Genomic DNA, 24,573 nt, shown 5'->3' with positions numbered 1-24,573 from the left:
CAGAAAACCCTGTTTCACTTAAGAGTGATCAAAAGCACAAAAGAAATGAATCAGGAAATTGTTCTAGTTGTATTAATCAATAAATATCCTGCAAATGATTGAGACTATCAGACCCATGAGAATGCGTCCACTGTCGTGGAGTAACATTTAAAGTTGATGCTATGTAATAAAACTTTCCGTTTATAAGCCTTTGTATTTGAAGATACTAGTGTGTCTTGGAATTGTGTGATGTCGAGTCTGTTTATTAACTGTGAGTACTTTTATTTGTTCCAAGTAAAATTGGGCCTGATCATTTAACCGAAAGTCCATTCTAAATTTTCTACCTTAACATTTTATTTGGGTCAACTTTTTATGATTATACATCTGCGACCTTATTTTATCAATATAGAGCATATTTGAGTTATTATATGAAATTATCTCTTAGGAAGTGTTTTTAGTTATTATAGATTGGCTGTGATCCCCACTCTCAGGTCACCTACTTCAAGGTCTTATTTTTAGTAATTTATGTCCTTTTCATCCTCTTCTCACTGATGTCTGGTTGTGTTAATTTAAGATGATCTTGCAATGTGTGTATTGTCTAGGCTAACATCAGGCTTGCTGGATAGCCCAGGCTTGCTGGATAGCCCAGGCTTGCTGGATAGCCCAGGCTTGCTGGATAGCCCAGGCTTGCTGGATAGCCCAGGCTTGCTGGATAGCCCAGGCTTGCTGGATAGCCCAGGCTTGCTGGATAGCCCAGCTTGCCTGAAACTCGATATTCCTGCGCTTCTGTGTCTCTGGCAGGATTGTATAATGCTCTTTTTAAAACTACTTTGGACAGATTTGTCATCGGTTGGTGAAGATGGAGCTAGTGGCACAACAACATAGAAACAACCTGAGCAGCACACGCGAAAGGCCCGTGTCGTTAAGTCAGCCCGCGGATGTTCTGGATGAACAGCAGTTCCAGTTGGCCATCTGTGGTCACTGTCCTTTGTAAAGTAGCTCTCTTCCTTCCGTCTGTCTGTCTGGTTTGTTTGCCACAGCTTCATCTTATAGTCAGGATGGGCCTCTAGGATGAAAAGCCGTGGTGGTCATGGTGGTGTTCAATGTTTGATAAATCGTAGGACAGCTTACCGCGTGCACATTAAGAATCGGCACAGATGTGTCCAGGGTATCAATAGGAAGTGGAGCCCTAAATACCTCTCATAAGCTGTGCAAGCATCAGCTCACACCTGGTCACATCTTCACTCGTTTGTGGGATATCTCAGGCTTTGTACCATTTTGTTGTAACTGTTTCTCAAGGGAAGAAGAACAGAACAGCTGAAGTTCAAGGATCCCGTTGGATGCTCAAAGCGCAAAGTAATGGGGGGTCTTTGTAGGCAGCGAGTTTTCTTTTGGAGTCCGAAGACTCTCACATAGGAACTGTTGTAATAAGATTCTGTGTAGCATCATTCTGGGTAGCTTTCATGGTACCAGAAAGTGCCGGGCAAGCTTCCAAGGAAGGGAAGCAACCAGCAATGATGCCTATTGCGAAAAGACATCGTGGCCAAGGCAGCTCTCACAAAAGGAAACATTTAGTTGGGGGCCTTGCTTACAGTTTCAAAGTGTTAGTTTGTTATGTCAGGGAGCATGGTGACAACTGGCAGGCCGGGTGCTGGAGAAGTGGTGGAGAGCTGCATTCTGACCTTCAGGCAGGGGCTAGCAGCCCAAGGCCTGGCATGGGCTCTTGAGACCAGAAAGGCCACTCACCCCAGTAACATATTTCCTCCAACAAGGCCACACTTCTTAACCCTTCTAATCCCTCTTAAACAGTTTACCAGTTGGGATCAAGTATGCAAATAATTGAGCCCATGGGGCCATTTTTATTTAAGCCACCACACCTTTGAACCATAGCAGTGACAAGTGCAGGGTGCAGGACATTGTCCTAAAGGTACAATGGCACAGTATCCTAAGGAAACAGTAGCGGCCCATGTACCTCGGCAGTAACCAACAGCTCTCTGACTGGACTTAAGGACTCAACAGCCAGTGGCAGGGAAATCATCATATTAGAAACCTAGCCATACCCAGGGCCAGTGAGTCATGCCGTGGATCTGGAGGAGAACCCACCGCCACCACTTTACCAAACCAGGATAATTCCTAACTACGTTCTAAACACTTATCCTTAACCCCACAGATAATTAGAGCTCGCACCCTCCATCAAAGAAACTTTACTTGCAAGCAGACAGAAACCATTTCAGAAAACCACAAGTGATTAAAATGCAGAGAACATGAGGGGATCACGTGGTAGCCAGCCCCAACCGACCCACGTACAACATAGCTCTCTTGTCTTAGCTTGAGGAACGATGAGGAAGAGGCGGGCAGAAAGATTTCAAGGGCCGTAGGAGCAGGGTGCTTGTGTGAGACTACACCTAGCAGAGAAGGTAATACATACATCAGTCTCGCCAGCGTGGCTCCTAACATGACTCGGACAAGGGCCGAACCAACAGACATGCTCACATGGAAGGGGGAAGAGGCTTCAGGCCTGGACAAGGAGCCAAAGGGATGCTGAGAGCCGGAGAAATACCCCCCCCCCACACACACACACACTCCCTCCATTGGTCGTCTAGTATCATCAAATGGTGACTGCTGAAAATATACGTGTAAGTAACATTATACACACTGAGCAGGTTATGATTATATATTTAGGAACACATCTGTGTGTGTGTGTGTGTGTGTGTGTGTGTGTGTGTGTGTGTGTGTGTGTAAGAGTGTATGGCAGAGGGAAAATGGTAAAGTTATTTTTATGTTGGAAAAAAAATAAAGATTCCCTGTAATCTGATGAGCTGGAATTCATCTTTCTCTGATTTTCAGTGTTGTTTATTGGTTTGTTTGACTTTTTTGAGACAGGGTCTCACTTGCAGCTTTGGTTGACCTGAAACTCGAGGTCATCCTCCTGTCTCTGACATCCGAGAGTGAGGATAACAAGGGTATGTCATCACTTCCTGCTACAAGTTTTCATTTAAAATAGTTGATTTGTTAGCTTACATAAGGCTTCTATTTTGTTAGGTGATTTGCAGTTCCTTGTACTGATAGCAAATTACTATCACAGTGAGTGCTTTGGGTGTAACGGTGAGAGGGGAGAATGGGAGAGAGATGGTCTTACTGCCTGTTATTTGAGATACATAGTTACTGAGCTAGTATTAACTGACATAATGAGTAATATGTTTCAAAATGTCAGGCACAAAGAGGGAGTAGTTCTTAATCATATGGAAATCTAAAGCAGTGAGTCACTGCCTATCCCTTACCGTGTTCAGAGTATTAAAACAGAAATAGGATTCATATTGGGAATGGCTGAAATACCAGTGAGGAAGGGCACAGTAAACTGTTTCCCAAGAGAAAGTATCAACTTCCTCCTCATAAACACTGATGCTCAGGGAAAAGCAAGGAGGCAGCATATGCTTGGAGTTTTGTCATTGTAGAGTATGTGAGGACTTCATTCTCCTTCTCTATTTCTGTGGCCCGGGGCCACCGAGATGATTGTTATAAACGGTTCTCGCAGACTCTATACTGAGAGGAAACTAAATTAATGGTAGATTGATAACTACTGTACAAACCATATTAATCGTTTTTATTATAAGGTTGTAAACCTGGGGCAGGAGGGTGGCACAGGGGTTAGGAACACTTTCTGGTCCTGCAGAGGACCCAGGTTTGGTTCTCAGCACCCACGTGGTGCCTCACAGCATCCTTAAACATACATGTGGTACACATGCAGGCAAGACATTCATATTAAAAGAAATAAAGCCAAAACAGATTGTTCATTTTTAAATATTTCAAGTTGACTCCCATTCTTGAGCTACAAACATGCTAACCTCTGTGACTATCCAAGGAACTACACTTTCTAAACTTATCACTGTAGTGTGTCAGCCCAGTACGAGTCTCTTAGAAATCAGAGTCATATTTTGAAGTAATATCCAGGTTTAAAATGTTTCATTTCTGTCTGTGGAGAAACTGATAAAATATTGGTATGTGTATTAAGCTTCTCCCTTTAAAATAATTAAAGAATCAGTGACTTTTTAAAGGAGCTGGGTAATGTGTTATCTTAACATTATGTTTCAGAAAGCTATGCAGTTACTCCCTTTGCTTACATATGCATGAACTGATCTCAATAGGTATCTAATAACAGTGGTTGTCATGGTGACTCACCACCATCTGTAATGGGATCCCATGCCTGCGTCTCTGTCTGATGATAGTGACAATGGATTCACATACACAAAATAAATAAATCTTAAAAAAAAAAAAAAACAAAAACCTGGTGGTTATATACTGTAGAGGATGCAAACGGAGCAGACGGGGCCAGACAAGAGAGAAACTTCATTGCATACACTCGTAAGAAGCCGGGGCACCTGTACGTGTGTGTACACACACACACACACACACACACACACACACACACACACACACACACACACACACGGAATGATGGAGAAATCTCTCATACTTGCGGATTGCCTTCACCTGAGTTTAATTCACTTGTTTCTTTCCCTTAAAATGATTTTCTTATAGCCTTATATAAGTGAGCCCCTTATTGTCGTATCTTTTCATTAGCATGCTTGGATCTTTTGCTTCAGAATTGTCTGTCTGGTGAGTATGCATGGTGTAGAGGTCAGAGGACAGCTTGGAGAACTTGGTTCTCTCTGCTTTTAACTCCATGGGTTGCAGGGACCAGGCTCAGACCTACTGTCAGACACCTACCCATCGAGGCATCTCACCAGCCTGTACCATTTACTCATATGTATAAATACCAAGTTTAGTACTCGTGAAACAAGACTGGAAGGTATGAGTAATTTACATCAAATAATTTTGTCTCTAAAATTTAAGACTACTATGTTCTATTTAGACTTATTTCTAAGTTATCTTAGACTACCCACCCAAAATTAAACTGAGACTACATTAAAAATGAGAGTCTGGGGAAACGGCTCGGCGGTTAGGAGAACCTACTGCCCATCCAGAGACCCTGAGCTCCACCAGGCAGCCCGCACCCCCTGTAGTTCAGTTTTAGATCTGATAACCTCTGTCCTTTGCAGGCACCTGCACACATGTGCACATGAACATATGCAGGTACATATTCATAAATACAAAATATGCAGAAATAAAAACAAACAGATTGAAAATAAGATAGCTTCCACAAGTAGAGCTTTCTGTTAGGAGGCAGGCAGTGTCGTGACCTCTCCACTACCTGAGTAGCCTTGTTTCTAGATGTAACCTAAATGAACAAACCTTAGCACAGACTTGAAGTTAATGGGACTACCTCCTAGTTACAGAAAAAGAAGAAACGAGAGTGCACTGTTTGACAAATACTTCCTAGAAATGTTGATTCATGGGTATCAGACCATCATACTGAAAGTCAGCTCCCAAGAGTGCTTATGCCATTCCTTATGCCGTGAGTGAGTAGCTAGTGAAGTTCGGGAGGCATGCCTCTGCCGCAGTCACTAGGTGACTACGGTGGAGGCCCATATGGAGGACCTCTGCCCTGGAATATGGTGCGTTTCAAACTCTAGTGAAATACAGAGCCATCAGCGTGTGCACTAATTTCCAAACAGCTGCCGCATTAAGTCTTAGGTAATGAGCCCAAGCCCAGCTGGAACCGAGTGGCAGTTACTCCGTATTCCTGTTAGTCACTCGTGTATGGGACACCAGGTGCAGCTGCTGCACTGTGAAAAGAATCCAACCTTGTAGACAGCCCTGGCATTCCCGTCTTGACTTTCTAGGAGGCCTTCATCTTCCAGTAGCATTTACCTCAACAATCCCAAGGTCAGATACTTAATGGCAGTTCGTACTTACGCTACAATTTTACAAAAGTCTTTGAATCCTTTTGCCAATAAAATATCAAAATCAGTATTTTAGCCGGAGTACAAAGCTCATGTTTAATTGAATCCCCACTGTTGTGTCTTTCCACTGGAGTTCGCGTCGTGGGAACGACTTTTTAAGTTTCTTCCCAGCATGATTCATTTTGTGCCTCTCCTATCCCCATTTTTACTTGCAAGTTGGAGCCTCAGGTTGGTCCTGTGCCGGGTGTCGTAGTGAGGGTTCTGCCGTTTCACAGAACGTCCTGAGGCAGCATCCCTGAGTCACAGAACAAGCCTGCGTGTTACACAGGTGCTCCTCTGCCATCCTGGACTAAATATGGGTGTTTAATGGTGGACAGCATAGTAAAACTGTATTCCAGATATGAGCAGTTGTGAGGGAAGCAGAGGTCTTCAGCCCAAACACTAACCCCACCTTCAGGAACTCCTTCACAACTTTAACATCAGCCGTGTTACGTCTTTTACTGGACTGTGTTTAGGTCGGACATATCCTCAAATGTTTGTCTTCAGAAATTCACTTATTACCATCCAGACATTTCTTGCCTATGTGAAAGTCACTTCCTCTAAACCCCTTAATCCACTTTCCCCTGCTCACCCAGAGAATGTGTATGGGGTCTGATTTACATTAAGAAGCTGTTTTTCTCTTTGTCTTGAGCACAGATGTTTGCAGAGGACCTCCTTCTCCATTAAGTGCCTTTCTAGTGGAATCTTCCCGATCCTCAAACCTCATGTGTGCTTTCAGTAATGAGAGAGCAGAATTCCCTCTGCTCCTAAGCGTCTGCTTAGTCACCTGTTTGTCCACAAGCTTCCATCTCTAATCAGCCATTATTATCCTTGCCGCTGCCCCAAGAGAAAAACTGTCAGTGCCACAGCCCTGCGTTGCCAAGCGCTGGTGCTGTGCTTTCTGGAGAAGCAGCCCTGTTCTCGGCTGCCTTTCGGAAGCAGTGTCTGTCACTCTGAACCTGCTTTGTGTGCCCCTGTGAAGATTCTGTAACTACATGCTAACTGCATTTCGCCCAGTGTGCTGACTTTCAGGAGGATCATTGTGAGTTCAAGGTCAGTCTGAGCTACATTGTGAGTTCCAATCCAGCCTAGGCTACAGGTGTGAGACCTTGTTTAAAAACAAACAAACAAACAAATTAATAAACAAACCACATTCCTGCTATGTCGTTTACAACACTGTTATGACAAGGACCCAGCGGTCACCTCATGCCTCACTTCGCTCTCACCCCTTCCCCACATCCAGGCTTTCTGACAGCCATATCCAGGGCTTTGCTCATGCTATTCCTTATACCAACAATGTTAGTGCAAACCTGCTCCAACCTGTTCCACCCCTCCATCTTTCCTCAGCTTTGCTTTCTTCAAAGTGTTCTCCGGGGAACCATTTTGCAGCCTACCTGTTTTTGCAGCTTCTGTCTTGTGCTGTAGACTTTCTCATGGATGTACGTGATGTGTTACCCGGGCTGAACTCAAACCTCCTGAGCTCCAGAGATGCTCCCTGGCTCTAAGCCTACAGGTGCGTGTGTTTGTGCTGGCCCATTCACACTTCTATTATAAACACGTCATCAGACTTCCCAGGAGTAGGTTTGTCTCCAAAATCTGAAACATCAATTAGTTAATTATTTGTAACCCGGTACAAAGCGACTTGACTATAAATGGTCACAGTGTCCTCATTACTTAAAGCTGCACAGAGTGTTACGACTGCTCAGTTCCTGGAATTGTTAAAGTAATCATGGGGTCAACCTTCTTCAACACACAGATAAATCGATCTTAGGCAAATTTGGAGTTTAAGAAAAGGATTTAACATACGTGTGAGCATGGGAATTGGGGACAGAGGGAGGACATGAAGTGTGGCTTCTCAAGCTGCATCGTCCCAAGACCAGCTGGTCTTTGTATCACTGCGTAAAACGTGGCGTGGTCTGGTGATTTCTGCACCCACTCCCTCCTGTTTGGCTGTCATGGGCCCGTTCTTACTTCTGGTAGTTCACGATGTGTTCATCACTGTAGATTTTCTAACCAGTTCTCTCTGTGTACAACATGGTGATCTAGTTCACACACATTCTAGGTTAGTGTGTGCCTGAAATGACACGTATCCCCGCGCCATTGGATACAGACATCATCGATCTGCCCCCCTACTACATTTTAATGGGAATAGGGCCTCAGTGTCCAGTGAAGGCTGAATGCTGGCAGCTTTGTACTTCCTGTTGAGCCCAGCGGTATACAGTATTACCGCCCAAATTCTTTTAAAGAATTAAACTAATTTGTGTTCAGGTAAAGCTATGGGGTTGTGCCTGGCCCGTGGTGTAAGTGCAGCGTGTTTCTCAGATGCTTCCTATGGCTGTTGTTCTACAGGCCTGCGGGCGTCAGAGTAAGGAGTATTGTTTATTAGCCACGCCCATGCTCCATGCCTTCTCCCTTTGTCGCTGACACAGTTCCCATCCTTCAAGGCTCAGTCAATGCCTGTGCTTCCCAGACCGCCCCTTCCCCATCCTTGGATTCGATGGTATTTTGTTCTCCTAGCGTTGGTTACAGTGACATTCGTGCAGCTCTGTACAAGATGGCAACTGAAACAGGAACACTTAAGGCATCCCTAAAATTTGGAAAATAATATGAGATACGATAGCTTGTCTAAGCTCATGAAAAAGGAACAGAAGGGCTGGACTGGACTTTATTCAGTTCACTGCCATGAGGAAAGGTCAGTGCTTGAAGTCAGCATTTGATTCTTACAACATTTACATTTAAGAACTGTGTGTGTGGCACAGTTACTGACTGGTAAAGAGGCAAGGAAGGGTCAGGAAGACGCTCTTCCCATACACTGTGTCCCCCTCTCCCGTCCATGTCGTAACCCACTGACTCATTTCCTAGATGCTCGTGAGTGCTGTTCATAAAACTGTGCAGTTAATGGGTCATTGAAGTGGTAAGGATTTAAGAATTGTGTTGCTTTGTTTAAAGAGTATACTTTGGAACTATGTCCCACAGTCGTTGGCTGTAAAGTTGTGCCCCTTTCGTCTAACTACAGTGAGAAATATACTAAATTTTAGCCAGTATAATGCAGAACACAGACTCTGGGGTCAGATTGGCCTGGGATTGTGTCCTTATGCAGGTAATCAGCTAGCAGGCACATCCATGACATCAGCTCCTGACTCCATGGGGGTGACAGTGGGCTTCTTGGAGTTCTTTCAAGAATAAAACATGAGACAGGTACAGGACAGAGGGTACACACTGAGAAATAGACTGATTACAAACTCAGGACCAACCTTTTTATATTCTTGGAATGAACTAATACTTTAAGATCTGTAGTTTGTACTTTTTTATTTTTGATGTATTTTAAGTGAAACTCACATAAATTAGCCATCTTAGAGTGAGCAGTGCACCAGCATCTGGCATGTTCAGTGTTGCAAGCACTACCTGGCTTAACCTCCAGAATATGTCCATCCCCACTGAAGGAAACGCTGTAACATACAGCTAAAGAAGTGCTTCCTGTTCCTCCTCCCTCTGTGGCAGCCATCAGTCTGCATTCTGGTTCGATGAGCCTACCTGCTGAAGCCTACCTTCTTCATAACTTTAATATCTTACCCTTTTCACTTAGAGATGCATGTCTTCTTCTCTTTAAGGAGGAATAGTCTGTCCTACATACATACCTTGACTATCTGTTGATGAATTTCTGGAATGTTTCATCCTTTGACTGTGCTAGTGTACGGTATTTGCTTAAATACCGTCTTCAGTTCCCTGAGAAACGTGCAAGTGTGTTCTGTTGTAAATGCACTTACAGTCGCAACAGCCATGTTTTGAGGGACCTGATTCCTCTTTCTCGTGAACACGGTTTAATGAGAGCTGTCCTAGTAAACACAAGGCAGTGCTTCCCTGTGCTTTTGATCTGCATTTCCCCATGGCTGTTCCAAGCACTCTTTACATGTATCTCCATTTGCATACCATTCTTATTCAATGTAATTCTCAGGTTTGTGTGTGTGCTCTAGATCTCTTCTTCACTGCTGCTCTACCTGTATCTCAAATATCGACACTTTGTTTCATTTTTAATCCACTTTAAATGTATTTTTAAAATTCTTTTGGACACTCTGATTTTTGTTCTGGGTTTTGTTCCAGACCCTTGGGCTTTGTTGTGTGTTTGTTTTCTGCATTCTTATGTATTTTTTCATGATTTTATCCTAGAGTATTTTGAGTTTAGTGCCTTTACAGAGCTTCTTCCAAGTATGTTTTTCATTATACAAGCATCATTTTTTCCCTTTAATCTTTTTTACATTCTTCCTGGTCTGCCCTCGAACAGTTTCTCATCCCATTTCTCTTTCCTTGTCTCCAAGAGGATGACCTCAGCTCCACCCCCAGCCCACCAGGTCTTCCCACTCTCTGGCGCCTCAACAGACTTCTCTCACTGAGGCCAGAGCAGGCAATCCTCTGCTGTATGTGTCAGGGGCCTTGGACATGCTGCCTGGTTGGTGGCTCAGTATCTGAGAGATCTCAGTGGACCAGGTTAGTTGAGACTGCTGGTCTTCCTATAGGGTCATCCTCCTCCTCCTCCTCAGCTTCTTCTGGCCTTTCCCTAATTCAACCACAGGGGGCCCCTGAGTTAAGTCCATTGGTTGGGTGTAATTATCTGCATCTGTCCCAGTCAGCTGCTTGTTGGGCCTCTTGGAGGGCAGCCATGTTAGGTTCCTGTCTGTAAGCACACCATAGCATCAGTAGTAGTGTCAGGCCTTGGAGCCTCCCCTTGAGCTGGATCCCAAGTTGGGCGGGTCAGGTCACTGTGTTCTCCATTTTTATATTTTCATTTAAATTCTTTGAGAATTCATACATGTGTACTGATTGTACATCATTTTACTCCTTTTCTTCTTTCCCTCCTCCAGCTCCTCCTGTTTTCCTCTACTCCCTCTTAAATTCATAACCTCTTCTGTAATTAATATTTTGATACATACGCAAAACCTATGGTCAGGGTCAGCAGGTGTGGGCCTCCACAAGATGAACCCACACATGGCTGCTGTGGGCCTAAGACTTGTTTGTATAATAGTGTACATATTGTTACATTCCTCCTTTGAGGAATGTCTTCCCTGTTAACATTAATGCTCCATGATAATCAGGGACCGCATGATCCTGGGAGGTAAAGGTGTGGCTAAACAAAATGGTAAATGGTGGGACTGCCAGGACACCCCTTAAGGCTGTGGGAAAGAACTCTAAAAACCATGAGTTCAAAAATATGTAATTTCTCAACTATAAAAAAATATAAAGATACACTATGAGTTATATGAGGGGCTTCACGAATCTAAAAGAGCTGAAGCAGCTGCACTATGAGCCAGCCTGTGAGAAAGGTAATAGAGAAGGGATTTAGGGAGTGGCGATTGCAGGAGATCCCACACAGCTAAGTTTTGCTTGCAAAGATAGATTTCGGAGTACAAGGTCAGCCTGGGATAGAGGGAATTTAGGTCCAGGACCAGGTGTGGTAGAAATAGTAATTTCAAGGCAAGGTCCTACCCAGCTAGTTTATCACCTGTGCTTAATAAAGGCAGACATCTGAATTCTTTTGCAGTGTTTTTTTTTTTTTTTTTAAAAATGTGCTTGACTGTCTCCTAAGAATTAAGGGCTGGTGTCACAGAATGCTGATTCACAGGCTAATCAAAAGGAAGCCTGAAGTAAATGACTGGATTGATAGGTGAAATAGAAGACCGGGCTTATGATCTGCAAGAGATGAACAGCCAGAGAATTTTTTTAGAATAGCAAGGGAGAACTGCTTGGAGAATTGTCTCCAAGAAGAAAATAGAGAGAGCTGTCTGGAGATCTCCAGAGAAAGCAGTCTAAAAAGCTGTCTCCAGCAAAGCAGAGGCTGCCAGTTTAGACCCACGATTTGACTTCGAGTCCCAAGTTTTACTGCTCCCAGACAACCCTTCTCTCAGAGCCCCTCTCCAAGCTGACCTGGTCCTTGGCAGGTTCCTGATCATTTCAGCTCCATTTCTCCAAGATCTGTGTCCAGAGTGTGGGATATATTCAAGAAAAACAAAACAAAACAAAACCCTTCAGTTTGGGGAGGCAACCGAGGGCTGTGACAATATGCTGTCTGTGTTGCTTGGGGAGTCTTGGAATCCCTTGACCAACAGCTCAAAGGGAAGTTTTCCATGCCTAGTACTATTTCTTTTAAAAAAAATATTTTACGTTGATGTGTAAGGGTATCCTGCCTGTGTGTGTCTGTTCACCGTGTATGTACAGTGTTCACAGGAGCCAAAAAAGGTGCAGAGATGCCTGGATCTAGGGGTGCAGACAGTTCTTAGCTGCCATGGAAGGGCTGGGACTTGAACCTGGGGTCTCCAGAGGAGCAGAAAGTATGAACCGCTAAGCCATCTCCCCAGTCCGGGACTGAGGTTCTGTTAGATGGTCTGTAGTCTTCCACAGTAATTACAGTTTTTGCTGCTATAGTCTCAAAAACTCAATTGAAGAGAACGCCCATTGTATTTATGAATATTTTTATTGTCTCCATTTTTGTTACTGTTTCTCTGTTATTTTCTGTCTTTTTCAATTTAAATTCTTTTCCAATTGCATTTATTTATTTTACCAACTGTTGTGTGTAAACACGGGAGACACGCGTGCCTCAGAGGACAATTTACAGGAGTTCTGTGTGTGTCCTGGACATTGAATGTGGGTGGGGGTGGGGGGCTGTCAGTAGGTGCCTCTCCCCGAGCCTCTTCACTGACTCCCGGTTTAGAGGACTTTTAGAGGCAGCCTTTTACGTTAGTCCTATCAGTGAACGTTTTAAATATGATTTTTCTTTCATACCTGTAAGAATTATCTTCCTTTTCATTCTTGAAAACTGTATTCTCCGGATGCTGCTTCTTAGCCACAGTTTCCGTTACTCTGCACTGCCCACTTCGTGGTCCCAGTGGGAATCATGTGGCTGATAGTTCTCGAATTCTTTTGTGGATATGACTTCATCTTCTCAAGTTGCTTTCAAAATATTTTGTTAATTATACTAGATGGATATCTGTGGGCTTTATCTTATGGGGTTTCTTGACTCTAAAAGTCTGTCTCCTGACAGAAGTTGGTTTTCGCCATGGTTTGTTGAGTTCTGCGTTAGCTGCCCTCTTTCTCCTTTATTTCTTAGACTGTTACAGCCCAGGTGCCCGGCTTCCCTTGTTCCTGTTCTAGCTTCTGTCTCTCTCTTCTCCATTCTCCATTCTGCTGTTGAACCCGTTCGCAAGGTTTTTACTTCAGTTACTATATGTTAGCTCTTGGTTTGTTTAAGTTTTTATTGTTCATCTTACATGCATGGCCATTTCGCCCGCATGCACGTCTGTACCACATGTGTCCTGGTGCCTGTGGGGTCCAGGAGAAAACAATGGAAGGCTCCTTTCTTTATACCTTGTGACTAGGGCTGAGTCAGAAGTAAAAGCATGCACCACCATGCCTGGGTGTTGGCAAATTTTAATCAACTAAGAAGTAAATCCTAAATAGATTTTTTTTAAGTTTCCATAAGATAATTTCTTTTCTAAGTACATTTTATTTGTGAAATCTGCATTTTTAAAGACTTTTCCTGTTGCTGTGACCAAATACCTGACAAGAAGCAATTTACTAAAGGTTCATTTTGACTACTGTGTGAAGGAGATGCAGTCCACCCTGACAGAAAATCTCGGCAGCTGGCAAAAGAGACTGCTCACATTGGCATCTTACCTCAGGAAACAGAGAGTGGGGCCTGGCTTAGAAACCCTGAAAACCCACTTGTTTCCTTCAGCCGGGTTCCCCCTCCTAAACCATCTGCACCTTTTCAGAATAGTGCCACTGGCTGTTCAGACACAAGAGCCTGTTTGGGGACATTTCACGGTCCACTCACACAACACAGGAGTCGTGTGTGTGTGTGTGTGTGTGTGTGTGTGTGTGTGTGTGTTCGTTCGAGGGTTACTTGAGACAGTGGGAGTTCTTCCATTAGGACCTGGGTGACTTTGGTTTTTTTGTAGTAAAGTTTGTAAAAATAAGATTTTAAAAAAGGTAACGAACTTTCGGCTTTCCTTTTCTTGCAGAGAGGGCAATTGCAAGACATGAAGTCCGAGAGATTGAACAGCGCCACACGATGGACGGCCCTCGGCAGGATGCCACTCTGGATGAAGAAGAAGACATCGTCATCATTTATAACAGAGTGCCCAAAACTGCAAGCACCTCGTTCACCAATATCGCCTATGACCTGTGTGCAAAGAATAGATACCACGTTCTTCACATCAACACTACCAAAAACAACCCAGTAATGTCATTGCAGGATCAGGTAATTACCATGGAGCGGCTACACACGTACTTTCTGACATCTCTGCATTCGGTATTGCGAGGGATGGAGTAAGTATTTATGGGGGGGACGGGGGTATAATTTTTTTTTACACAAATTTACAGTTTTCCTCACACTTGACACATTTTCTTGCATCTAGTCTGTTCAGAAATTAGTGAACTGATAAACAGATGTTTTAGACAGGGTTTTGCTATTTCTCAGTATGGAGTCTCTTCTTTGTTGTTTGTTGGTCCGGACAAGGTCTCTCTGTAGTAACTGGCTATCTGGAGCTTGCCATGTAGACTGGGCTAGCCTTAAATTCACAGACATCCACATCATGACCAGCTCGGAGTTGCTTTTGTTTTTTGTTTTTTCATCTTGACAAGTTTCTTGCCGCAGAAGTTATTTCGTTGTGTCACATTACGGTAGGGAGGTGTTGGCTCGATACCTGTGCCTGTTCTGAATGCCTCCCGAGTATCATCTTCAGTGCCTCGGGTAACTATCGGCCATAAACCAACATCCTGGAGAACAGACCACCGTGGCTGTGTCCTAGGCAAAACCTCAGCTTTCAGTAGATGAACAAAGGACAGGGAATCTGAAATACAGGATGTTGTCAAGTGGGGTCTAGTTTATCCATGTCTTCCGAAAACCTAGAATGGCGACTGTAATTACCAAGTTCGTGTTGTAAATATTGAAGGCCATGGGTACTTGACCATCCTGAAGCGACACTGAGATCCCCAGGAACCCAGGTGCCTATTGGAGAAGCTCCATTAGAAGATGTTTTTATAGCCATGCTGCTGCTAGGCTTCAGCTGTTTGGAGGCGGTGGACGTTGCTCTTACAAATGGGCTGTTTTCTCACATTCAACTCATCTACAACACAGAACAGGGATAAAGTCGGTCCGTGTTCTTGGCAGAGAGCTATTTAAGGCTAATGGAATCATCTACCCGTCTGCTTTCTGACTATCTGTAGGATCACTTATTATTTTTATAGAACCAAAAATAAATGTCTGTAGGCAAGCCAAATAATTCTTCTGTAAATGAGAAGAAACATAAGCTTTTTTAAACTCTTGGTCATTTAAAAAAGAAAAAGGAGCAGAATTATTCACTGGCATCTCAAGGGCGGCACGCTGGGCGTTCCTTGCACACCGTGCAGTGGTTTATGGTGGTGCATTGCAGCACACGCTTGATCTCAAAGGCGCGTTCCTCTCCAAGTAACTTCAGAGTTCCTCAGCAGTACCTTTTATTTTTAACGTTAAATTATTTGTTCAATTTTTACTTTTTCTGTGTCCAATCTTCCAGAGTTTTCTGGCAGCTACAAGGTATCTGGCAGTGGCGTCCGTGGTTTTTTTCCTTATGAAATCTAAGTGTGGAGACACTCACCACACATGACATTTATCAGCACTGTGTAGACGCATTTCCCAGTGGCGTGTGGATGGGATACAGCTTGTTTTCCTTCATCGGCCTGGCATTTATACACTGGGAGAACACAGCCAAGAAGCAGACTCGCCATCCTAAAGCAGTTGCCTTGTACAGGGAGCAGCACTGAGACCTTCTTTTCTAGAACACTCTAGGGAAGTAGGATCAAGCATTAAATGGCACACTCCAAATGTCAGCTGGTGGTTCAAAACCGGGTCCAAGTCAGGAGTGGCTTACGCAGGTGTCCTCTGAGATACAGAACGTGTAAAGTTTACTGATCTCATGCACAGGAGCCATTTTCTAAAAACAAGCCATGATCGAGCTCCCTGTGTGTTTAACATGGTGTGTTTAAAGGGCTTTTAATTCAGCCCAAGAGGCTTCGTCTGAATGTAAAGTGAAAACTACCATAATTTTAAAGTCAGGTTTCAGGTATCTCCATCTTCTATGCTACACTTTGCTTGGATGTCACACTTTCATCATGCTGACCATTGGGAATTCAGGATGGTTTTACTCTTCTTCTCTGAGCAGATAGCTCCAGGTTGATGTGGTAAGAGTGCTGCTGCCCTGCAGAGCCTCCGTTTACAGCCCAGGCAGCTCGTGGTCCCTGTGGGTGCTCCTGAATCGGCATCTTGAGCAGCTTGTCAGCACCGCCCATCTTGAGTACCGGGGTAAAGCACTGCAAGCTTAGTTACCCTTCCTGAGGTTCAGAGGCAGCACTAAACATTTCAGTCAGCACAGAGCTGTCCTGTGAGATGGCAGCAGGGCCTCACCCACCCTCGCAAAGTTGTCAGCTTGCACACGAGACTCTCACACGCCTTATTTACCTTACTGACGGGATTTATACAGAGACAGTGCCACATTTTTCTGGAGAAATACCAATGAAAGAAAAGGCCAGCACATGCCTTTCAAGGAGCTTCTTATAATTTCCTCGGGCGTCTGAGACATACAGTCAGAATTGTTAAAGCATCAGTGTGTGATAATCTCACTACAAGGTTTTACGTGGAGTAACCCAAACAAAGCACGTACTCACATCGTGGACCTTCCTGCAAAACAACCCCCCTTGTCTTTTCTAAAGTCCAGTGTCGTGATAACCAGACAGGATGTGATGCTAGGGTGAAAAGTCAGACGGCAGGAGACTGAGGCGCAGACGTCAAGGACGTGTGATCTGTAATTGGTCCTTGCTCATAAACAGTACACAGTGCGGCATTTAAGAACAAAGTGTGGTGTGCACCATTCTCAGACACTTGAGAGCAGTGAGTATGTCTGAACGTAGAACGAGAGACCGTGTCCTGGCAGTCGCTGTGTCCTCACAGTTAGAGTCTAGGTAAGAGTTTATGGGTGCCGGTACCACACTGCTTCTACTTGTATGGTTAAAGGATGTTTACTTACTGCCCTGGATAGGCTCAGTGTATGCAGGGGTGCTCCGCCCCAGGCTCCTGTCTGGAATGAAGCCGCTGGGACAGAGGAAGAAGAAAGGGTTTGAAGGAGATTGAGTAGACAGCACAAGAAATTAAGTAGTTAAAATGAAGTGACTTTTGTGAGTTAGGTTTTTGAGGTGACCCTTAATTTAGATGATTAAAAAGAATTGTCAAAGGTTAGAGAGGTGGCTCAGTGGTTAAGAACACTGGCTGCTCTTCCAGAGGACCCAAGTTTGATTTCCAACAACCACACGGTACCTCACAGCCATCTGTAACTCCAATTTCAAGGGATCCGAGTCCCTCTTTTTTATCTGTGAGCATCAGGCATATATGTGGTACACAGAAACATACAGACAAACATTCACACATAAAAATAAAATAGATCTTTTTTTTAAAGGGGGGTTAAAAAAACATCTTCAGAGAACACCCTGTGAATGTTCCTAGTAGGTGTGTGGTCTTTCTTAAATCCATGCTGTTCTCATATTTTTAAGTTGATTATATGTGACCAGTCTTGGTTTAAACATTGCAAGTATCTTGCCCTATAGGACCACATAAGTCTATTTTGTGTGTGTGTGTGTGTGTGTGTGTGTGTGTGTGTGTGTGTGTTGCTGCAGATACTTCTCAGAGCAACAAGCTAGCTAAGCATTTGCGACCTCTTATGTGTATCTAGATACTGGTTAACATGCAGGTTCTTACTGGGCTGATTGTAAATTTTTAGATGTTCCACTTGATGTTCAAGGAACAGTGATTTACAACAATCCAGTAGCGGTATATAAAGATGCATGTTAAGATCTTCCCGTCAAGTTTTATTTTCATGATCTTGCTTTCCCTACAATATCCACGTGCCTTGTCCAGGCCGTACACCCATTCTACAGTGCTCTTGTCTACTGCGCCAAGCTCACACCAGGTAGATGAAACCGCTTTCTAGGTCGTTGACCCTGCCTCGCCTGTCTCCCTTCACGACATCTGCTCTTACCTTTTTGTAGAGTGCATTTCTCCATCCGTTGTTTTTGTGTTATCCATTTGCTGTTTCCTGTGAAGTGGCAGGCTCCCTTTGGTGTTTCCTGTGAAGTGGCAGGCTCCCTTTGGTGTTTCCTGTGAAGTGGCAGGCTCCCTTTGGTGTTTCCTGTGAAGTGGCAGGCTCTTGGACCTTGCCTAGCCATCCTGTGTTGTGTTAATTACCACATCCATGGTATTGGGACCACATCACCCCTAGTACTGGTCAGTTTATACAATTATCTTACATATTAGTTTGACTTCTCCTGTTTTCCTCTATTGTAGTGTAAGCACCTTAAGGGCAGACATCCTATTTGTCCACCGTGTGCCCCGTGCCATGTGCCTTGAATGGTGACCAAGACATGGAAGATACTTGACACATTTTTGTCACTTGACGCATGTGTAAGCAAATGAGCCACTCTAGGTTTTGGTGGTGGTCCTCAGCTACCCTCAGTGCCATGGCTACAGCTATAAGCAGAGTAAACCCCCTGGTTGACGAGAGTTTATCTCTACTCCTGGGTGATTTAGGACTCATCCCCCAAAGCAGCTCAGATCTGAACCTCAGTCCCACTGCCGTGTGTTGGAGGTCAACTCCTTACCTTCTATCCGCACACTGCTTTTCCCCTTCGTGTAGAACATCTCCTCCCTGGTTTAGACTCAAAAAATATGCCCGTGGCTATACAAGAAATTTATTTAAAGTAAATTTATCAGTAGGAGTTGGCGTATAGTAATTACTTACACTAATAATAGTCTTCATCTTAATAGACAGTGATTACAAAGTTGGAAGAAGGCCAGGGCATTCAGGACTCCTCCTGCTCCTTCAGATACTGGAAGTGAGCTCTTTTGTGAAGGCGGATGCTAGAGTGCACAGTTGAACTTACCGAGAACGTAGGCCACATCCTCGCATTCGTGTGCTGGTGCTGCCTTAGCTTTTTTTTTTTTTTTTTTTTTTTAAGTGTTGGTTCAGGTCTGATTCAACAAGCAAATAAATCATGTCCCAGCACCCGCACGGCTTCCGCTCTCCCTGAAGGTGGATTGTGATTCCTTGCTGGCCCAGCCGTGCCTGAGTTATAAAGCCTGACAGAAGTCGTAGTTTAGAATCTGCTCCAGGCTAGCCATAAAAGTGTTATTTTCATGTACTGTATCTACCTGCTCCTTCCGAGCCATCCTTCTTACTAGCATGCTTCAGTCAGAGTGTGTCGAAACTGAGTGCTCTCTTCTCCCTTTGCCAGTGTCCAGTGCTCACAGCCTCCCAGTCACGGGCTGCTGCTGGGTCTGACTGCCCTTCACCTGGCCTAAAAGGAAGAATCTATAAAATGCACTGGTTACTCAGCCGGGCCTGCGGGCCGCATCCCCGCTGGAGAACACCAGAAGAAAACAGACTGGAGACAGCAGGCAGTGCAGGAGTGAGAGGGCTGGAAAGGACAGATGAGGAACTGACTGGACGGAGGGAAGGTGGAGACAGGGAGACAGTTAAGAGATAGAGGATAAGCATTATTGTGGCTAGGAGGGAAAGTGTCCCAACAGTACACAAAAGGGAAGCCTTCAGACTCGTCATTCTGTAAAGGCCTACCTACAGCATCTCCATGGAGAAGAGCTTTGAGGAAGGCCCTGTAAAAGTCCTGGGCATAAGCGGCTCTCCTGAGGTCCCAGGTGCTCTCTAGAGGGGAGAGTGAAGCACTGCCTAGCCCTGCTGACAAGGTTTGTTTGCTCACACTCCCCGTATAGAGGGCCTAAGCCACAGCCCTTTTCTTTATTGCAGACTTTCTTTCTTTCTCCTGGTGGCAGGCACAGCTGCTCTTCTCTCCAGGCTCTCCTTGGGCATGTGCTGCTTCATTGCAGGCCTGAAACAACAGGACTGATTGACATAGACTAAGCCTCTGAAGTCAGAAGGCAGAATAAACTTCCCTCTGGTGAAGTGGCTGAGTTATCTGTTATAGAAAGCACATGTTGTATAGAAAAGAGATCGGGTGTGTCTGGGAGAGTTCAACGGTAACAGTCTTGGGGAATTTAAAAGCAGTAATAATCTACCAGAAATTGTAATGTCAAATTTAGGTAAAGCTTAGAGTCCTACACAGACACCCGTACTTGGCCTCTTGGTTTTACTCCTCAGTGCTTAGCGGCCCGACGAGACTGAAAATAGTGAAACAAGCGAATCTCCCAGATGAGGACTGAAGTGTCTACCTGTGGGACTGCTGAGATAGGATGGGAGGGACGAATAAGTTCATAAGGAATCAAGAATACAGCGACAGTGCTTGGAGATTTTAGAGGGAGAAAATCGTTTCCTTGAGTGGTAGGAGTCCAACCTAGGTGTCAAGCATGGTAGACAAGTAGTCTACGGTAGTCTGAGGAGGTTTGGCCCCCATAGACTCGCATGTTTGAATGCTTGGCCCATAGGGTACCATTAGGAGGTGTGTCCTTGTCAGAGTATGTGTGCCCTTGTTCGAGTAAGTATGTTGCTATGGGGACGGGGTGTGAGGTCCTTTATGCTCAAGCTGTGCTCAGTGTGGTACCCAGCCTCCTTCTGCTGCCTTTCTTTTCAAGATGGAGAACTCTCAGCTCCTTCTCCATGTTTGCTCAGCCCCTCTCCTGTCTGCTGCTGTGCTTCCTACCATGAGAATGGACTAGATCTCTGAGACTGTAAGCCAGCCCTAGTTAAGTATTTTCCTTTATAGGAGTTGCTTTCATGGTGTCTCTAAACAGCCATCAGACCAAACTAAGACCCCTCTTCACGCTCTGTACTCCAGCTCAGTGGTGATCTCTTCACGCTCTGTACTCCAGTGGTGATCTCTTCACGCTCTGTACTCCAGTGGTGATCTCTTCACGCTCTGTACTCCAGTGGTGAACTCTTCACACTCTGTACTCCAGTGCAGTGGTGATCTCTTCACACTCTGTACTCCAGCTCAGTGGTGAACTCTTCATGTTCTGTACTCCAGTGCAGTGGTGGATGCTTCACTGCTAAGGACTTACCACAGTAGCAAGCAGAATCTGGAATTCTCAGTGCCCAAGTTGGAGTTCTTTTGATCTTGTAGTATCAGGAATTAAACCCAGGACTTTGCACATTCTAGAAAGAGGTCTATCAGTAAGCTACATTCTTAGTCCTTAAGAAACGATGCCTGTTCTCTTGACTGTTCTTCTGTTGAAGCTGTGCTGTGGTAAGGGGAGAGGCTGGGGATAGGGTCAGTGAGCTGAGGGAATAGTTGTCTAGTGTGTGCAAGACCATGGTCCAGTATCCTTTCCCAAACCACACGTGTGCATGTGTGTGTGCGTCTGTACACACACATGCGCGCACACACACACACACTCTCACACACATACACACTCTCTCACACACATACACACTCTCACACACACAAACTTACACACACACACAAACTCACACTCACACACACAAACTCACATTCACACACACACTCATACTCACACATACAAACACACACACACAAACTCACACACACTCACACACACACTCACACTCACACATACAAACACACACACACAAACTCACACATACAAACACACACACACAAACTCACACACACACACACACACTCACACTCACACATACAAACACACACACACAAACTCACACACACTCACACACACAATTAGCTAGTTGTATAGGAAGATGATTAATGGTTTTCAGTGTCTTTATGAAAGAAAAGGCTACAGGATTTCCTTGATCTCTTTCGCCTATTCTGATTTTATTAACAAGTTCGATTGCTTATAGCATAGTATTCTGCCTTTTCTTCTGTTCTTTGCCTCTAAGAAACTCTTCCTCAGTCCAACCGGACAAACTTTAATTTGTGAACTGTCTTTGAAATGCTTGCATCCATTGTGCTTCAGGCATTGCTGGAGAGGTGGGAGTTACAGAGTAGGTGGCGGTAGCCAGGATTCATTGCTCGGGCCCTCCTCTTTCTCTTATGTAGTGTAGTACTTAGGTGATTATCGAGAAACCTGCTGGATTTCAGTGTAGTCTGAAACAGCAGGAGGATAACATGGCCCAAGAGTTTTTGTAGCCCTCAGACCTTTGTTGTATGTACCACAGAAGAAGCCTCACGTTAACAAAGTCAGGAGCTGGCGTCGAAGCCCACATTTCTGAAACAGTAAAGTGTGGATGGCTTCCAGAAGGCTTGTTAGACATGCAGAATTCCAGGTACTAACTGCTCCAGACCTGCTGTGTGGGAATCTGCCTCAACAGGAATTCTAGGTAGTTCGTTTGGCACTTCCAAGTCTGAGAGGCCTACAGCAATCTGACCCAGCCGCCTGGGCTTCCCCGTGTTAAAAGACACGGGTTGGATGTGCCAGTCAGCCTCTGGATGCTTCCAGTTCATGCAGACCATCCTTAGGGTTGTTTGAGGGAAGAGGATGCCTGTGGTGGACGTCTGACTCCCGTCTCTGTGATTCCCCATCACATCCTCTCCGTCTGTGTGCCCTGTCCTCTCTGTCACCCACCCTCTGCCACAGCATTTCCTTAGACTTTAACCCAGCACCTTTTCACTTCCCTCCCAAACCACCCCGTCCATGCTAGGTCTCAGCTTCGGAAAGCAGAGCTGAATTTCTGAGGATGCCTCCAGCTCTGAAAATCACACCTCCTTGCCTCCCCCACCCCATGTGTGTATGCATGTGCTGCCTGCATGTGTATGTGTGCGTGTGCCGTGTGCATGGCTGGTGACCGCAGAGGCCAAAAGAGGCCGTCGGATCCCCTGGAGCCGGAAGTACAGCTGAGTGTGAGCCTCTGTGTAGGTGCTGACAACCCAACCAGGTTCTCTGAAAGAGCAGCCAGTAGAGCACTTACCACCAAGCCATCTCCAGTCACGCTGGCTTTTGGTAGAAATACCGTCATTGGTTTTCACGGGACCCAACATAATCAACCATGACAAGGACACTTCCTGTCGTCATGCAGCTCATCCTTCACTCTCTCTGTTTTCATTCTGCCTAGTGCTCAATTGAAAGAACTAATAGGAAAGACCTCAAGAACCTCCTTCGCACGTGTACGTATGTGGCCCACGGTGTTACTGTCATTTACATCCGTGTATCAGTTAATAATATGTCCCCTTAAGCGTAACCTGCCCCAGAACTGTTTTTCCCCAGTGCTTCTGTAGGAAGCAGCTGTAATGGCCACAGCCCAAGGTCAGGGCTGCAGGGTAGGTCCGTGTAACTCAGATCTAAACATCGATGAAATACTTCGTCGGAAGTGTAGGCTCTGACTTCCGGGACTGAGGCCACAGCATGCCTTCCCTGCCGTGTAGAACAGTCCTTGCCATCCCTGTGCGTGTGTGTAGTCTCCAGAAGAGAGTCCTGACCAGCTGCTGTTCATTGTACTGATTTGATTTCCTCTGAGAAATTGTACAGCTGCTGACACATAGAGTCTTTAACTACTTGTTTTCTTTTTTCAAAATTCGCTCTCAGTTCTTTAAAAATAATTAATGTACACTTTCAGAATTTTTCATGTTAACTTTTTGTATACTTCCAATTCCAGTCAATTAAGAAGTACTTGGGAGCTGAAGAGTTACCTCAGCAGCGAAGGGCGCCTTCTGCTCCTTCACAGGGCCTCAGTTCAGCTCCCAGCACCCACATCAGGCCGTTCACAGTCTGTAACCCCAGCTCGGGCGAGCCAACCCTGCAGACACCTGCAGTCATGCTTACATTGCACAAACCCACACATGAAGATCAAAACAAAATTTTAGATACTTGGATAATTGAAATGTTTTTATTTGACCAAGCTTATTTTAAAATATCTTGCAGTCGGGCTGGAGAGATGGCTCAGTAGTTAAGAGTATTGGCTGTTCTTCCAGAGGTTTTGAGTTCAACTCCCAGCAACCACATGGTAGCTCACAGCCATCTGTAATGGGATCTGATTCCCTCTTCTGGTGTGTCTGAAGAGAGTGTCAGTGTACTCACATACATAAAATAAATAAATCTTTGAATTCTTTTTTTTTTTTTTCGGAACTGGGGACTGAACCCAGGGCCTTGTGCTTGCTAGGCAAGTGCTCTACCACTGAGCTAAATCCCCAACCCAATAAATAAATCTTAAAAAAAACTTAAAGTCATTACCTTTAATCTTTTGTTGGTCATATTTTGATTTGTTGGGGCATAAATTAAAGAATGACTTTTTGATTGCTTTTTGAATATCATGTCAGAGAGGAAAACATGTAATACACAGAATGAATTGGGTATGTGGAACTCTGTAAGCCCAGGCCTTGGGAGGCAGTGGCAGAAGGACCATGACTTTGTCACCCTAGATGTGATGAGCGTGAGGCTAGCCAGGGTTATGAATCCCTGTTGGTAAAACACATGTATTCATACACACAGAGAATGTATTCCTTAGATTGGAATGTTGCTTGCTTTTTCAGTGTATATTGTTGATAGGGGGGTGTATTTTTTACTATGTTTTATGTCAACTTGACATAAGGTTGGCTCATCTGGGAAGAAATCAAGAAAATACCTCCCTAGGATTGGCCTGCACAGAAGTCCATGGGCCATCTTCTTGATAGATGACTGGGTGTGCAGGCCCACCCTTGTGGGCAGCACCACCTTGAGTAGGTGGTCCAGGACTGTATAAGGAAACAAACTGAGCAAGTCAGGAAGAGCAAGCCAAGAAGCAGCATTCTTCATGCCTTGTTGTACTCTCACAGTGACTCCTCTGGATGGACTGTCAGTGAAATAAAC

At 44.7% G+C, this 24,573-nt stretch overlaps 1 protein-coding gene across 4 annotated transcripts in view; it reads left to right on the top strand.

Moving 5' to 3' along the window:
• Hs2st1 (heparan sulfate 2-O-sulfotransferase 1) overlaps positions 1 to 24,573 on the top strand; it is a 133,692-nt gene that overhangs the window by 86,773 nt on the left and 22,346 nt on the right. For 3 of the 4 annotated variants that reach the window (XR_015659764.1, XM_087617170.1, NM_001100518.1), the window contains 1 exon segment: positions 13,835 to 14,073. Coding sequence is in view for 3 of the 4 variants with exons in the window: in XM_087617170.1 (XP_087473296.1) it covers positions 13,835 to 14,073 (239 nt within the window). In the remaining variant the exon portion in view is untranslated. 4 annotated transcript variants of the gene reach the window in all.

The sequence above is a fragment of the Rattus norvegicus genome, chromosome 2, assembly GCF_021556685.1.
Source record: "Rattus norvegicus strain SHRSP/BbbUtx chromosome 2, alternate assembly SHRSP_T2T, whole genome shotgun sequence".
NCBI lineage: Eukaryota > Metazoa > Chordata > Mammalia > Rodentia > Muridae > Rattus > Rattus norvegicus.
This window is presented reverse-complemented; position numbering and strand designations above follow the sequence as displayed.